Source organism: Plectropomus leopardus, chromosome 10 (genome assembly GCF_008729295.1).
Source record: "Plectropomus leopardus isolate mb chromosome 10, YSFRI_Pleo_2.0, whole genome shotgun sequence".
Classification (NCBI taxonomy): Eukaryota; Metazoa; Chordata; class Actinopteri; order Perciformes; family Serranidae; genus Plectropomus; species Plectropomus leopardus.
In genome coordinates this window covers 10,722,655-10,740,104 of record NC_056472.1, presented here as the reverse complement: position 1 = coordinate 10,740,104, position 17,450 = coordinate 10,722,655, and the positions used below count along the sequence as shown (strand labels likewise).

The following is a 17,450-nucleotide window of genomic DNA, read 5'->3' as shown; positions in this document are numbered from 1 at the left end:
ACAGACAAACAGACAGACAGACAGACAGAGAGAGTATGGAAGTATGGTTGAATGCACGCATGCACACATATTACATGTTCAGAGGATGAAAAATGGCTTTATGGCTTTGGCCTTGAAATATATATGAGCAGCTCTGAGATTCACCAAAGTAAACGTGTTTCTCATCCACTTCTTAGCTCTCTTGTATGTATATGTGGGGGTGAATCTGCTGTATCCCAGCAACAGTGCACCCAAGTTGGGCGAGAGAACCTTAAGGGCCCTGGAAAGAAAAACCCAGAGGATGGATGTGTGTGTATGGCCAGGATCTGATAGAACCAATGTGTGTGTGTGTGTGTGTGTCTGTGTCTGTGTCTGTGTGTGTGTGGCTATTTCGTGTGAATGATTTTGTTTATGAATGTGTGTGTGAGCGACCCATTTTGTTCTCGTCTTGTACAATCATTTGCTGATGCATTTGGCTTGTTTATTAAACATCGACTTCTGTTCAGAGTCAAAGTCAGAGAATTGTTTTTGAGTGCGAGTTTGGAAGTTCATTGCTGTTATCATCTGCAGCTCTCTTTACTGCCAAGGGCTCAAACATTTATTGCCTGATAACTGATAAACTTAACCTTCCTCTTTGTCCTTTAAATAAATGGCAGTGATGGGGAAGGCAAGTGGTTTTTATGATAGGGTGAAGGTGTGTGTTAGTGCCCATTTCGCAAACTTTATTCCAACTACTTTGGAACCTCTTAATGCTTTAGTTGGTAACTTTTTTTAAAGAGTAAATGAGACAGATAATCTGTAACAAAAATCATATTCCTGTGATTTGTTTATTGCCATTTGTGAACTAAGATGAGTCTCCAAAGCAGCTCTCAGACATGTCAGTCACGGCAGCTCTGGTCATATACAGTATGAATCAAGATTCTGTTAAAGCAGTGCCTATTTCTTGTCTTAGATGTCCTCAGAAACATATTTTAGTGTACTATGTAGCTGTAAAATGAGAAAGTTGGTCCAGTAGGATGTGTTTTATACATACATACATTGACTGTCCAACATGGCAGCAGGGTCATAAACCTTCCCATTTTACTGCTGAACAGTGCACCAAAATACTAAAAAACAGTTGAGGCGAGAAATAGGAGATGCAGTAACAGAGTCTTGATTCATATTTAATCAGTGCTGCCCAGTTTGACAATTTGACTGCAGTTCACTGAGCAATTGACATGATTGACAGCTGCGTTAGACTTCTCAGCTCTGATTGGTTGCTTGCCTCGCCGCTTTCTAATTCTAAAAAGCCATCAGGGCTTTAGGAAGAGGAGGAAGGGCATGATTTTTTTCAGACTATATATCTTGTGTACTTCTTCAAGAATATAGTGACAGTTTCACTAGCTTATCCCTGAGCACATTGGTTTGATTTCTTTCAAAAACGGGGAAAAGATAATGAGCATCCTAACAAGACGTGGCCCAAAAGATAGTAAAAGTTACCGGAAAACGGGCAAAAAATAAGAAAAGGAAAAAAACCAAAACAAACAAGAAATGACCCAAAAATAGTGCTGACAGTTGGAAAAGAGTGTATACATTTTTCTCTAAAATACTTTTAGATTTATAATTATTATTATATATAATAATTATAGATATTGTTTTCTGGACATTTTCCCTTTTCTTTCTTTCTTTTTCTTTTAATTGCGCTTTTTTCAGGTCATTTTCTTTTCACTTTTTACCAATTTCTTGCAACCTGAGGGACATTTCTTCCCAAGTTTCCACCGTGTTTTCTTAAGAAATCAGACCAATTAGCTCAGTTTTCACAGATTTAAATGGCTTTGTGAAAGGCGTCTGAATGCAGCACGTGAAAACTGGTGTTGCTCCACGTTTCAGAGGGTAACTTCTGGCAAAAAGTCCCCCTATATAACATCCTATTTCATGCAAGAAAACATTAAACCATGCAAGAGATTTACAATCCCAAGGTCGTGTAATTTTGAAATATATAATGCATGTGGATGCATGTTGGCATGGCTATGTTGTGGCTCATGGTGTACATCTTAATGTCACAGCCTACAATAATGCCCTCCATATGCATACATACTTAGCAATATAATACATAATTCAGTGTTATTAAAGGGACAGATATGAGAAAGTGTATTAAAACATGTGACTTTAAATTATAAAACCTGACAGGAAAATGCCAGCAACTGACATGTGCCATGTGATCCAACTCTGAGACTGATAAACCATGTATGTCATGTCCTTACAAAATAAAATTCACAGGGAATGATGAAACAGTACAAATATATTAATTCTAAATTTTCAAATCCACACTGACCATGTGTTGATTCATGATAGATGTACTTGATGTGCTTACTGTTTTTTGTCTCATACATGCTCACAGGGTATTCTTATCCTAATTATTATGTGAATTTAACAGGTCATGCACCATCAAATGCACTCAAAGCTATGCAGTATGTGCAATAATGAACATTTGGGCCATATAGACATACACACCATAGCTCTTGTTTACTGTTAATGAATGGAAAATATGTTCATATGCACGCATATAGCACATGCCCACAGATACACACAAGCAGAGACTGATACTGGCTCTGTCCTGTGGTTGGAGTAGGATCCTGTGTGTCTCTGTGTTGTTTCTCTTTTTCCTCTGTCGAGTCTGATCACCGCTGAGTGATTTCATTTTGCATTGTATAACCATTTAATTTACCCACAGACTCTCATGTTATCTTTTTAAATTCATCCTCTGCAGTATTAATGAGAGCACAAAACCCCTGTTACAACAATTCAGACGGCCAAACAAAGGTGTTTGTGATGGTGATGAGGCGGAGGAGTTTGGCAACAATGGGTGTTATGAACAAATAAACCACTGATGATTCCATTGTGGGTTCAGAACTGGAGGTTTATTATTGACCAATTTCTTTTAAGAAGTTTACAAAACAAATGTATCTTTTCAAGTATTTGTTCATGATGGTTATTGACCTTCTCAGAGAAAAATTTGAGGCTTTCATTACCATTCATGTTGACTAGATTTCTTATGAAACCTGTGCAGGGCCTGATCAGACCTGAAGGTGAGCCGTGCTTTGCTGGGGATTACATGAGGTCATCAGACTCTGGTTTTGTCTGAAATCATTTCCTTATTCACTATTGCTTAAATTGAGATTTCAAGCAATTAGTAAATCATTGTTATTGTTGGGTTGTTTGCAAAAACCTTAATTTTATGATGGAAAAATATGATGGGAGATTTTTTTTACAATGCCCTGAGAAAAACAGGGCCTCTGTGAGAGACAGTTTTGCTGTTATGGGTGGTCATCAGGTGTTTTACGTATCTGTATCATTGGTACAGTGCTTAAAACAGTAATTTCTCATAATGCAGTTTGCTGTTAAACTCTAATATTATTATTCATGTACCATTTTCATCCAACACTGCTGATGTCCATATCACTACATCTCTTCAGAGCAGATAACTGTTAGTGAGGCACTGCTGGGAAATTTAACATGACTAATAGCAGACAGCTGCAGTGCATGCAGTACATCTCAGAGTGGGAGTGTGAGAGACAGTGTCGTTTTGCCTAGTCAGGCCTTGGCATATGAATACTGAGCCCAGTTCACTCTCATTTCAGTCCAGATGCAACATTAACAGAAGCTGCAGTTTCCTCGCTAATTACACAGTGTGGTGTCTTCATGTTTCATCAATACAAGAATGTTGACCTTGTGAAGTTTTTGAATTTCAAAAAGCTTTCACTTCACTGAAATTCGGCTGCATCTTCAGTGTGTGTGTGATCGGATGAACAGTTGTTGAGAAAATCATCATTCCAGACTCCTTCCATTTTAGTCATATGTATTGCTGTATTTGTTGCACACAGTTGTGTCTGATTACTGTCGCCGCAGCAATCAGACACAGGAAAATGTCACAGGAAAATGTTTTTACTCATTTAACATTTGAAACCTGGATGAACATCAGTTTTTTGTGCTGCATTTAGACACCTTTCATATGTATTTAAGCCTTTAAAACCTGACCAAAAAAATTCTCTTAAAAACATTGGAAAAGGCAATGAGCAAATTGCAAGAAATTTGTAAAAGGTGACTAGAAAACAAACAGGAAATTAGTGTAAAAAAAGAGAGTGATTAGAAGAATAATGATTAAAAAAATAATTTGGAAAAATGTCCAGAAACTATACTGTTAATGACTAGAAATAAATATTATAATAAAAATAAAAAATATGTTGCAAAACATTTAAAAAAAAAAATGTTTTAGCACTTTTTAGGTCATTTCCTTGTTTTTGTTTCTCACTTTACTTTTTTGCTAATTTTAATATAATTTGCTTGTATCTTTTTATTAATTTGTTTCTAATTTTGGGGTATTTTCTCATGTAGTAGCTTATTGCCTTCATCCCATGTTTTTGAAAGAAATCAAGCCAATTTGCTCAGGGTTCAAAGGGTTGAAGCCATTATGTTTTTTTAGTGGCCCCACAGCAGACTGGCAGTCATGCAAATATGTGTTGTCAGTTACATAAACAGGCAAAATGTTTTAAATGACAATAAGAAATAAATACACCACACAAAGTCCCTGACATCATTAGTTATCTTCAACCATTTATTTAGAAAACAGTGGCATTTTAGATTATTTAGTCATCTCTTTTTTTTGTCACAGAATTAAAGGTCAGTTTTAGAAAATGGACGTTTAGCTTTTCAAGATGACAAACCTGCAACTGGATTCACGACACAGTAGGACATCACAGAGGCAGGCAATTTCATTAAATGATGAAATAATTTTATTTCCCTTCCTATGACCCTAAAATGTTTTTTTTTGTTTGATTAAAAATATTGTTTTGTCTTTCCCTTGCAGACGGTGCGTCATGGTTTCCCTTACCAGCCCACTGCTTTGGCCTTTGACCCTGTGCAGAAGATCCTGGCCATTGGCTCTAGGACAGGCGGAGTACGGATGTATCCTTTAACCCTCATCTGCTCTTTTCCTCCCTTACTCTTGTCTGGAGACACACAGGCCAACTGTATATTTATCTATACAGTAAATACAATACCTACAGCAGCTTTTTATTAAAGCACATTATAGAAAAACAAACCCAATTGAATATAATCTATCACAGTAAACTGTAAGCAGTGCTTGTATTACCTAGCTTTCTGTTTTAACAATGTGAGAAGAAATGTAAGTGCATTGTAAAAAATTGAGCCTAAAAACATTGTCACAGTATTATACTATTTATGACTTTTTGCTGGTATTTGTTGGGCAGGAAGCGATTATTGTCAAGCTGTTATTGTAATTATAAGGATAATTGATTAAGATACATTTAAAAATAAAAAAAGAACACTTCAATTCACAATAAAAAAACAAAAAAAAAAAAAACATTGCTGGTGCACTTTGGCTATAACTGTAAGTAACACTGATATTTGTCAAATCCATGACCGATACTAGTATCAGGAGAAAAAACACTGCCCGCATTAATAGTTTATCTACTCACACAAACCTGTGAGACTGCTGTAGTGTGTCTCCAGGCAGGAGCCTTCCTTCCTCCACCCCCTCCCCTTATCCTCTAATTCTCATACCTCTTTCAGCCCTGTCACTTCATGTTGCTCAGCTGTTAATGTCGCAGGCTCGCAACTGTCCATCCAACAGCCCATCCCCTGGGTCACCCGGTCACAGGGATGGGAGAAAGGACATGTCAGTGCAACCCAGGTAGGAGATTACACCCTCATAAATACCCAGGGTTCCCAGTATGCCTTTAGGGAAGCAAGCAATTATTGATGCTGCAGCAGCCGCACTGCTGGCCCAGCTGGGGTAATAGATGGACAGTGATTACTCTGCTGAAAGAAACAGAGAAAGGAAGATGTGACATTGTTTGAATATTTGAAATAGAGTGAACGAAATGGAGAGCAGGAGGCTCTGTCTAATGCCTGATTGTGAAGCAAGGCTGTGATTTCAGCTGGATGGAAGCCCTTGAGTGACTTAGCATTTATATTGACATGCTGCACACACCTTTATCTGCTCCCATGTGGCCTGTCACTTACTCTCTGTCTCTCTCTCACTGTCTCTCAATTGCATGCTCTCACATACACGCATTTCTCTATTTTGCTGTTTCTCATTCTGCCTCGCCCTGCATCGCCTTCTGTCTAGAGGACCTTTTTTCCCCGTTATTCCTGCTTATTTATTCAATTCACCCTTCCTCTGTCCTTCACAGCCTGTCTCAATGTTCATCCTTTTCTTGCCAGGGCTTTGAACATCCACCTGTCATCTTCTGTCATGGTCTCCCTTTGTTGTTTTTTTTTCGCTATTGCTTTTTTAATGCATTTCTCCTCTCCATGTTCCTCCCTTTGTAGCTGTATTAGTGCTGTATACAGTGGTAGTCAGTGCAATAAATTCTCATGCTCTGTTCTACCTCAATAATGGTACAACACTTGGTCCTGCCTTTTGCTTTTGTCCTGCTTCAACGCTGTGTCAATGTTGCACACACAACCAACCAAGGATATATCACCACTTAACCAGATTTTCATTTTTCTCACCCAGTCTCTCCAGGGTGGAGCATCATGTAAAAACAAGCAAATTAAAGCTTGCACTATCTCTTTCTGTAGCAGCACATCATTATTATTTGGAAGAAACACATATTATATTCCTGTTAAGAAATCTCTATTGATCTCTGGGGACCCAAAGTTGAATATTCAGATGACACTATTGATCATCTGTGTGGGACTGTGGCTATGTGGGCTCTCTGTGGGAGGTGCTTTTTTCCACTGTGTGGTGTGTAGGCATGCGTGTTTCCCTGAGTGCCAGCGTGCAAGTGCGGTATGTGTGTTAGTGTGTGTCAGTTTAAGCAGAGGAGTGATCAATATATCTTAGTTTCCATGGAGTGTGGTTGCCTCATGAGAAAGCATTTTGTCAATAAGCTGTACTGGCAGCACTTGAGGTACTGTAGTGATTTGTCTTGTGACGTTAGCTAGATCCAACTACTCTGCGCTATCTGAGCCATGTCTACATATCACAGGCTGTTTTTTCCTCAAGCAGACATCAGGAAAGTTACCTGTCACCTGTAATACACAACAAATGAACAGTCACTCAAAAGTCTCAAAAGTCAGCAGACGCGGTGTTATGGAGGCTTAGTGTTTTCTGTGAAGTTAGACTTCAGTACTCAAAAGGCAAACACGACATAAACTCATGATCACATAAAGCAAAAGTTTAAGAGAGGCTCATGGTTTTAATAACATAACCCTATATTTACCATTCATACTGCGCCCAACTGGGTTACAATAGAATGGAAGATTAGGGAAACAAACTCATCAAATGGGTATGTATTTGCATTAGGTGGCTCTACTGTATTAGCCTAGTGTGCAAAAGTACATTATGTACATTCAGCTGATTGAGGCATTGCTAAAATCATGGCTGAATTTAGGGTTAGAAATAAGATGGGCAGGGATGAAGGGAGAAAGCGATAAATATGGCAACTGGTTATCAAAAAAACAGCCATATGACATCAATGGCCACTTGTATCACTATAAAACCTACTGTCTCAGCTTTATATTGGCCGAGAGAGAAAGAATGTGATCATGTGGTCATCTGACCTCTTTGTCAAAAAAAAAAAAAGTGGTATCAGCCATTTCAGTTTGTCAACAAATACATTTTGATTCCACACAGAACAGTGACATCCATGGTTGAAACAGAAATAAAGATTAGCTTATCAGGAACATTTAAAAAACTCAATCTTGCAGCAAAGCTACAAAGGTGGAAACTCTGGATTCTCTCACATTCTATGGGGCCCCTACCTCTTACGTGTCAGGCTGTTCTCATGCACTGTTAATAAACTCTCCTATGAAAAGTGATGCACCACAATCCGCACATATCCCACATAATCATGTACCAGTAATTTGTGTGTAACCCATGTATTTGGCAAGGCTTTGTTCATGCGACTAATTTACTAACAGGAGTAAAGAATAAAGAAGGAAGTCGTCTTGTACGGAGGAAGGTTTAGGTTGTGAATGGGTCACAAAATGTGGGACTTTGCTGTGGGAGTTCATACAGGAGACCAGTACTTGGAACCGAGTAAACTTTGAGCAAATTTTGAGTTATTTTAAGGTACGTTGTCACCATTCTAAATCTAACCACAGTAACTTCACATGCTTAAACCCAAACTCCCCAAATTTATATCAAGTATGTAACAGGATAGTATATGCACCTTTGTATGAGGATATATTGCACATTTATGCACTCTCTCCTGTTACAAATGTTAAACTATCCATAGTGATCAAGAAATGAAACATGAGCACACTGACTGTTTCTACAATCTGTTGTATAGTGATTTGTTTTGGACAGTTTGCTGATGTGATGTCAAACTGTCACATATTTGTTATGAATGGCTGGGGCTATCACAGTAGGACTGGTCCTGCTCCGGTGAATGGTGCATAGTGACGATGTCATCAGGGTTGGCGCAGTGGGTTGGCAATGAGGCTCTCTGCAGTGGGCTCCTAGGACACTCCTCCCCCTGCTTGGGGCGAGATTACCAAAATATGCTGAGATTTGGTTTATTGAGAAACAAATAGAAGAGAGAAAGAGCATGGCAAGTGTATGTATGAAGGTGTGTGTGTTTTCATTTAATTTCTTTCCAATTTCTGAGCCAAAACCCCTGTGTCTGCTTGCTGAATGTGCATTAATGTATGCCATCTACCTGCATCAATTTTGTGTGTGTCTCTGTGCAGATAACGTCCACATGTGTGAGCACACATGCTTGTTTTTTATTTGTGGTGGCTTGTGTGCAGGCGCAGTGAAAGTGGATGTAGTTTCAATAAAGGGTTCAGGTAATAGAATTGCCCAGAGCCTGATAGACAGTCAGTTCTCATAACAGTCAATCTGACCAGAGTGAAGGAGAACAAGAATGAGGAAAGAGATGGAGAGATTGTAAAGAATGGAGGAAGAAAAGGGGTTCGTATTGATATTAACAGCTTGTTTATAAAATGTGATGGGTAACACTGATCCAAGTATACCTTAAACAGTAATACTGTAAATCATCCTTGATTCTTCTTGAGACATGACTAAGGCCTGGGGCTGTTGTATTAGACTGCATTAATGTGTGCCTACCCAATAAACTGGCTAAAAAGTATAAATAATACTGAAACATGCTACAGTAAGCTGTGGTAAATATCTTTGATACTGATTCATAATGTCTCTGAATGTAACATCAACACTTTGAATAACAATAGACTTGACTAAAGCTGATATTGCATGTCCTCTTCTATCAACTCAGTGCACTGCCAAGGCTCTTGTCCTGCCAGAAATTGGTCGACATTGCTGAGTAATGAGATATGTTCGCCAGCGTAGACAACAGGCCTCTGCTTCTTGCTAGGTAAGACGGTGACTGCAGCTTTGCTTTTGAGGACAACATTTCTCATCAGCAGCCACATGTTGTTCAGTGACCAGCAGCAAACAATTATTAAACCTAATTTGGCCAATAGAGCGTGAGCGGACAATGGGAGGAGGTCGTTCTGTGTAAACACACAGCTACTGTTACAGTCCATTATTAATCAGGGGCTCTTACAGTGTGTGTGACAGAACAGCTTTGCACTGCCAGTTAGACAACAATAACATCAGATAGTCATCAATTAAGCATTCATCGTTGTCACACTGTGTCATTGGCTTCGCCGACTGTGAGAGCAGGCCTGCAAACATAATGGCTATTTCTGCCATCAGTAGCTCAGCTACCACAGAAAGCATCCAGTGCCATGATCAGATGCTACCCGGATCAAGAGCGTTTTAGCATAATTTCATTTACATAATTTCTGTCGCCACTATTACCACAAATTCTGTTTCCAAACTTGAGCTCATTATAAACACACACGTTGCCATGGATATGAGCACAGGCACACATAATCAACGAGACTTAAGTCCTGCCTAGTGACTCACTTGGTCTTGATGGAATTACACGTAATAGGATTTGCGGCCCTCTATTTGTAAACTAGAGTGATGGCAGTTTTTACTGGCGCCAAAGGTGAGCAAGCAAAAGTGCTGCTCTGGTAGTGGGACAGAAAAAGGGATGAAGCAGCAAAATTAAGCTGTTCATAACCGCACACTGCACTCTGTCCTCACTTTACCCTTGTAGGCTGCACGATAATAGAATTAATGGCTCTACCCTGTACTTTACCCCGGGATTAAAGGGAAAGTAATATGAGTATGGCAGTTCATTCTGAATCAGAATGAAGTACAGCTAAGTATATGTTCCTCCAGTCATTGTCTATTCTTTTTTGATTCATTGATTAATCATGCAGTTGATACTGTGAGAAAAGAACAAATCGCAAGCCTACTGCAAGTTTCCCAAAGACCACGATGATGCTTCATATTAATATTTGTTTAATTCCAAAGTGATTTAATAAAAATGATTATAAATGAAGAAGGTGCAAATCTTCATCTTTAAGAAGTGGGAATCACCTAAAGTTAAGCATTTTTAAATGATACCTGACTATAAAAAATAATAAATTAATTATTAATGCCATTGCTTGTCCCACTCAGAACTTAACATAATGTGCCCAGCAGCTGTTTAATGAGTGTTTCCCATGTTTTATTGAATACACAATGGCAGAAGTTCACTGTTGCATGTTTGCCGTTGTCAGTGGAAACTTTTATCTATGGTGAGATCACATGCATTTTCAGATGCACGTTTCATGCAGCCATTAAGTTGGTCTGAAAGAGGTCCAAGTGTCCAAACAAAAGGTACAAAATTTGACACCAGATTAATGTAAGAATCTTCATAATGTTTTTATGTAATTGTGCCATTTTGTATCCCCCACATCCTGTATATTTCCTAAATTGTGCAACTTACTACCAACAAGTTATATTATTATCATGTATCTTTAAACCTACTCTTTGTCAACTATTTTGCATCATATGTCCTTCATATTATGCACATGAGAGCAGATAATATGTGAATGGTAACGGGAATTTCACTGCTGTTGCGGTCGTGGCATGTATTTGCTAATGGGTTGAATCCGCTAACTGGCAACTGTGGTGTTTTAGTGGTCCCATTTAGTCTTTTTGTCCCCCCTTCTTTTAATTAGTCCTCATCCTTCCTCAGGGTTCCATTAACACTGGTATTATCTGGTTTGGTTGGAAGACCATTTCCTTCCTGATATATAATGATCCCATCTACAGTAACATTCAGAGAGAGAAGGAGAAGTGCACAATGCAGTTTGCCCGTGTCTTTAACAGTGACACCCTCTGTTATGCTTTGTCACATTGAATGTAAATTTCTAGCTGTAACACAAAAGAAAGCTAGGAAGAGAGGGAGGGTACCTGTTGTTTTTTGTTTTTGTTCTCCCTCTTTGTCTCTTTATTTGCTTTCTCCCCCTGCCATCGACTGCATCCTGTCATTCTTCTTCATCGTCTTCATCTTTTTTCTCGTCTCCTATACAACCTTTTTTTAAGGTCTTCCATTTCTTTGTGGATGTATATCTCTGAACGTCTATGTCTGTCTGCGAGAGAGAAAGAGACCTGATGAAATGTTGTTAATGAAAATCCTTCCAGACTGCGTAGGACAGTCTGTGCACAGTAAAGCGCTGAAAACACTGCAATCATAACTGCTGGAGCTCTGAACTCTTCCTATGAATCATATAATGATATGGCTTGCCTTAGAAACACACTGTATATCATACAGTATGCCACTGTCAAAATAATCACAAACAATTGCCGTAATTTATGATGATTTTGCTATTGAACATAAGACCAGTGTGTCCACAATGCAGTGTTTCCTCCACCATCACATAGGCTGGAGAGTGGCCTGCCCTGCCCCTCTTGTGCCCCACTTCTTCTGACTAGTTAGGAATTATTGATATAATTGTTTAATCTCAATTATAAACAAATTTATAGATAATAAGAAAAGTGCTTATTATCTGAGGTTGAAATTACATCCCTTAAAGCTGTAGTTCATAACCTTTTTGAAAAAATAACTTTTTGTCATGTCTGCTGAAACTGCCACTATAGCTACACAGTAATCTGTGAAAAAAAATACGAAAAATCATATACCATCACACGAAAAGAAAACCAGAGCTAAGGAGTTTCTAACACAGCTGTCAGTCACGTTAATCACTGCTTGTGAACTGCGGTCAAAATAGTACTGATCAAGTTTAAATTGAGAGTCTGTCACTTTATTTGTCTTGCCTCAAACTTTTTCAGAAACATTTTTTTTTGCATTGTTTAGCAGGACTGCATAATTAATTAAAATAGTATCAAAATTGCGGTATTGCCCACTGCAGTTCACAAATTGCAGGATTTGCATTTTTTGATCATTAAAAAATAATAATGATAATAATAGTAAATGGTTTGTGAAATGGCCACCATGTTGAATGTTGAGCAAAAACCGAGAATGCTGGAGCAAACTCTCATTTTTCAGGTAAACAGTGTTACAAACTCAGAAGATGTTTGTACGGACAGAATATTTATTTTTTGTGCTTCTGATTTATTACCAAATATGGCATTGTGGCTCAAAGTGTAAAAATCCAGTGCCAGAGGCTGGTGGCTCTTCTCTATGATGGTCACTGGTCACTAAAGAATCTGTGTGAGATAGGACAGTGAATTCTTCCTTTGTATTGAACTACTTGTGTGAAAATACTTCCTGTTGTTAGTTCGGGCTTGATTGCATTAATGTCCGCTTTAGCCACTGAAGAGGTAAATAGCAGCTGGAGGAGGAGAAGCCTTTTGTCCTGATGCAAATTAGGATACACTACTTATAAGTGTGTCTGTGTTCCATATTATGAGTAATTCATTTAAATAATTATATAGAAGATACAATAAGGCTTGAAACGTTGCACATAGTTTAAACATTATAAAATAAAAGCCATCGTCCAGCCTACTGAAATAATTTTGGTATTTGCAGTCACTGAGGGTGTATTTGATGTTTTGCTTTTGGACAGGCTGAGTTTAAGCTATTTTGTGAATTTCCTGCCCTCACAGTTAAATCAGTTGTCAAGGCTCTCACTGTGAAATAATTTCAATAATTATTTATTTACAATCTCCTCATCCTCATAATGCTTCTTAAACCCTCCCGGTTGCCAGTCTTTGGTCCACTCTGCTAGGGTTGGCGAGGTAGTTGAGGAAAGAAAGGTCAGCTGCCTATTAATAGCAGCACTGAGAATGATCCAGGGAATGCTGGTATACATCCACAGTCCACCTTCTGCTAAGTGATACATTGCAAAATGTTGACAATATGACAGGAGGAATTTTCAATTCAGACAACAAAGATGCACGGATCATAGAAGAGCAAAACAATTAGACAGGCATGCTGTCATAAAGAAAATTCGGCCGCAGAATGAACAACATACTGTTTGAGCATTCTGTATACACAGCCAGCTATTTGTTTTAAAACTCACCATGCTGCAAGCACAACAGGTTTTTTTACTACCATTCTCATCATTTTTTGTTTGCTCTATCTTGAGTAGTAGATAGAGTTTTACATTTATATGCCGAAGCCGGTAAGACAAAACACATTTTATTTGTCTCCCAAAACCCAAATGTATAGTTTTCCATGAAAAAGGTGTCAGTGGTGCTCAAGCAGGCAGGCTGACATTTGCCTTTATCAGATGTGTAGACTTTCTAACCTTTACTGCCCAAAGGTCACTGAGGGCTTCTGTGATTACTGTACTGAAGAATTAGTGACCGTGAAAAGTCAAGAGAAAGAGTGGAGATGGGAGAGTGGCATAAAGGTTTACTGGCTCGCACCAAAAGATAGTATTTTATCTTTTAGTTCAACTAAAGATCTAGACTTAACCATACCCAAGACCACCTCCACTTGCCTGCCCTTTTGACTCGGTTCTGAAGTGTGGGCCATTTTGCAAAACACCAGTAGCCTGCTTTGATGTTTAGTTATTGGGACTTGTTGTGTAAATAAAATAGTAATTTGTTTCTGAGTAAAGTAACAGTGTTGCTGAGATGTGTTACTCATCGGCCCTCTGGCTCATGAGGCTGTGCACACTCACATGTGCCCACACACAAACAAACAAACAAACACTGAAAGTCTTCTGATGTTTTCTGGAGAATTCAGCCTCCAAATTCAGTAACATCTTATCGACTGTATTGTAGCCTCCAGCTGAGAGCAACTTGAAATGGAAGCGAAAAGAAATGCCAGAAAAAAAGATCTGTATACGTCAGCGTGCTTGCATACATTTGTCTGTGCACATGACATTGCATTTGTGTATACTCTCCCATAACAGATAGGTGCCTTTAGTGTGAGAGTAATCACAGAGAGAGAGGTAATGACATGAAGGTACCACAGAGGCTGTGAGACAAAGATATATGGCTCTATTTTTGTGACAGTGCATAGTGCATTTTCCTGCACAAGGTGCAGCATAAAGCAGTGTGGCATTTTCCCACCATGCAGTGTGAAGGCAATTCCCCTTCAGCTGATTAACTGCAGGTCTGTGATCCATCTGCAGTCTCTAATTGGAGTCAGGCACATTGTCAAGCTGCAATTCTGCACATCAGATCCTCTGGTGAAATTTATGCGACCAGCACCAGACAGTTGCAAAATAAATATACATATGTGCTCTTGTCCACATCATTGTCCACACTTTCTTATGCACTGAACATCAACAGAAGAGACCAGAAACTGATGCATTGTAAACAATCATACATTTCCATGCAGACTTTTACACCAGTGTAAATCCCTTAAGACTGTCCATTCCCACCAGTCCTCTCCTGGGTCCAGATACATAAATTTTGTGTACGCACAGAAAACATGCATACGCCTTTTCCCTGACATAAACTGTTATTTATTAAGGAAGAATGTGCAGTGAGAATGTGCGCACCTCATGCATTCTTCACACCAGGCAAGTCCGTCTTTACATTAGCGCTATGAATGAATCGTTGATCATCCCTCTAATGTTTAACAGTAATGATGATTGAGATTTTACCGCAATGATGGTTTGCAGAAATGTGATGAATTAGTGGTACAAATGCTACAAATATGCACTGCCGTGTGTAATGACAGCTGTACTGGCACTGCTGGAAGACCTCACCGATACAACACAGTCGGTAAATTGCTCTTTCTTTACCGTATTACTCATTTAGAGTAGTGGAGGGGCAAAAGTATTGATATGCAAAGAGATGTTCAATAGCGTTTCTACATTCAATTTTGGCGAACTGTTGGTATGGAAATGAGGCCACAACGATCAAGATTTACTAAACAGCATCAGGCGTACGCATGGCTTTATAAATCTGATGAATGCGTATGCATATTTCTCCCTTTGTGTGTACACATTTTTAATTACAATTCTACACAGTGTTCTTTGCGTCTGGCCCCTGGTGTTTTCATCCAAAAGTAGTGGATTACTGGGGACAGCAATGTTGAAAGGGGATAACAATAATGAGTACAAATGGCCACAGTTGCTGTTATCGCCCCCAGTAGGACTTTTGATAATATAATTATTCTCATATCATTCCATATCTAAGGGCTGGGTTACAGTAAAAAAGAACTAGTTTACAAGGTGGGTTGTCTGACCTCTTTAGCCGTTCTATTTGTGTAGAACGGCCATGCTCAAACAGTGAAAATCCTCACACCGCTGCATATCAGTTGGCTGTCTATTTTGGAAGGTGTTTCTACAGTAGTGTTACATTTGTTTGTTCAAGTTTTCTAAAGCCGTTCGATTATCTCACAAGCACTTCTGTTAAAGTTGACTGGCTCTTTAAGTGCACTATGTGCATAGAGCAACAAAAATACCAAAAGAGTACCTGCATGACCTTGGTGCAATGCATATAGCCCTTTTGCCTGTGCTTCGTGCCAAATGCCTCGATTTACAAAAATGGAAGTTGACAGCTATGTCATCAGATTTCTCTGTTGTCCCCTATATAGTTTCTGTGTGATGAACTTCTTTTAATCCATTTAGAATCACACCCACCCAGTAAACCCTAAGGATGCAATTTTTTAAGCTGCCTTAATTACACAGTATGCTCCATCTTCCGTGTGGACTGTATTCATATTATGGTGTTTAGCCAAGATGCCTTGTAATCATCTCCATCAGAGTGATTTCATGTTGATTCAGTTTGATTTCTCTTCCCGTCTTTCTCACACTATCGCATTTTACCACATTTATATTTTAGTGGAAAGAATGCAAGAGAAGCCATGGTCTGACTGAATTGCGGTTATGCCGTTATCATCACAAACCGCAAAGAAATTCTGCGAATGCAATTAGCTTTGCTGCCAATGCAATAGCACGTGTAATCTTTAAGTCTTTAATTAGATCAGATTACACGTCCCTTTGAATTATTTGATTTGGCATGTTGGGACTGGCTGTTTACTCCACATGGTGAGGAGGTGTGTTTGTATGTATGACTACTGGGCATGATCTTTCCACTGTGTATTGCCACGAGTAAACACATTACATAATGCTTAGCTCACTTGATCAGATGCAGAGAAAGTGTTAGGAGAGAGGGGCTGAAAAAAATGGGAGGATGTTTTGGAGTCTGTGTGACAGATAAGAGACAATGAGCTGCTCTGCATTCTTATCTCAGCACCCAGTGATGTCACGTTGGAAACTGTGTGCATTGTAACACAATGGGAGTTAGGACTGTTAGATCTATGTCTGAGTTACATTACAGTGGAATTGAAAAGTCAAGAAGCAATAGAGACAGTAAGGAGAGATAGATTTTACACATTCATCTCCCTTTTAAGCAGTTTAACAAATTTTAGAAGATTGTCATCTTAGTCGCTTGAGTGATGTAATTGCGTAGTCACTAAAATCATCAATGTGTCAGCAGCATAGTGTATGCACTTTTCTTGCTTAAAGAAAATGCATACTTTTGACATGTCAAGGCTGAGTCAAACCATTGAAGTGTATGACTGCCTATTTTCACTGTTACATATACTGTATATTGTCAAGTGCAACTCCTGCTGTCTTGTTTATTCTCTCAGACACAATGTACATCTTCTATTGTGATGACAAATGATGACCCTCATTCCTTTTTCCAACAAAATGAAAAAGTTGTGTGATTTAACATGTGCTGCTGTGGCTTCCGGTGTGTTGCAATGATGACGAGAATGTGTGAAGGGAGGATTTATTACCCTGTCCTTGAACAATGACATTTTCATTGTAATTCGGACTTACTAAGGCTGGTAAGTCTGAATTACAGTTCTGATGAGAAAAAAGTCTTTACAAAGCCTTTTCACCAAGGATCAAAATATAGAGATATTTCTTTTTAGCCATCACTCATCTGCACATATTAGTTTTTTCAGCTGCAAATATCCTAGACTAAAGTCTTGCATTTATGCAGACATGTGGTATGTGCCTGGACAGGTTTTGTGCTTTTTCAGTAACACTGTGATTAACAACATACGTATGCTTGTATTCAAGCTGTAAACAAACAGTACGGTTTTGTCCAGCTTCCATTACTTACTGTACATCCTGCAGGGATATACTGTGTCTACCAATGACTGTCTTGTTTGTTTATCCGAAAACAGACATCTGGTGTATACAATGTATTCACGACATTA

The 17,450-nt window shown here is 38.8% G+C and overlaps 1 protein-coding gene across 1 annotated transcript in view; it reads left to right on the top strand.

Annotated features, from left to right (window-relative positions):
• stxbp5l (syntaxin binding protein 5L) overlaps positions 1-17,450 on the top strand; it is a 151,947-nt gene that overhangs the window by 13,815 nt on the left and 120,682 nt on the right. The window contains exon 2 of the mRNA XM_042494697.1: positions 4,826-4,923. Within this exon, the coding sequence (XP_042350631.1) occupies positions 4,826-4,923 (98 nt within the window). The remainder of the gene's footprint in view (positions 1-4,825; positions 4,924-17,450) is intronic.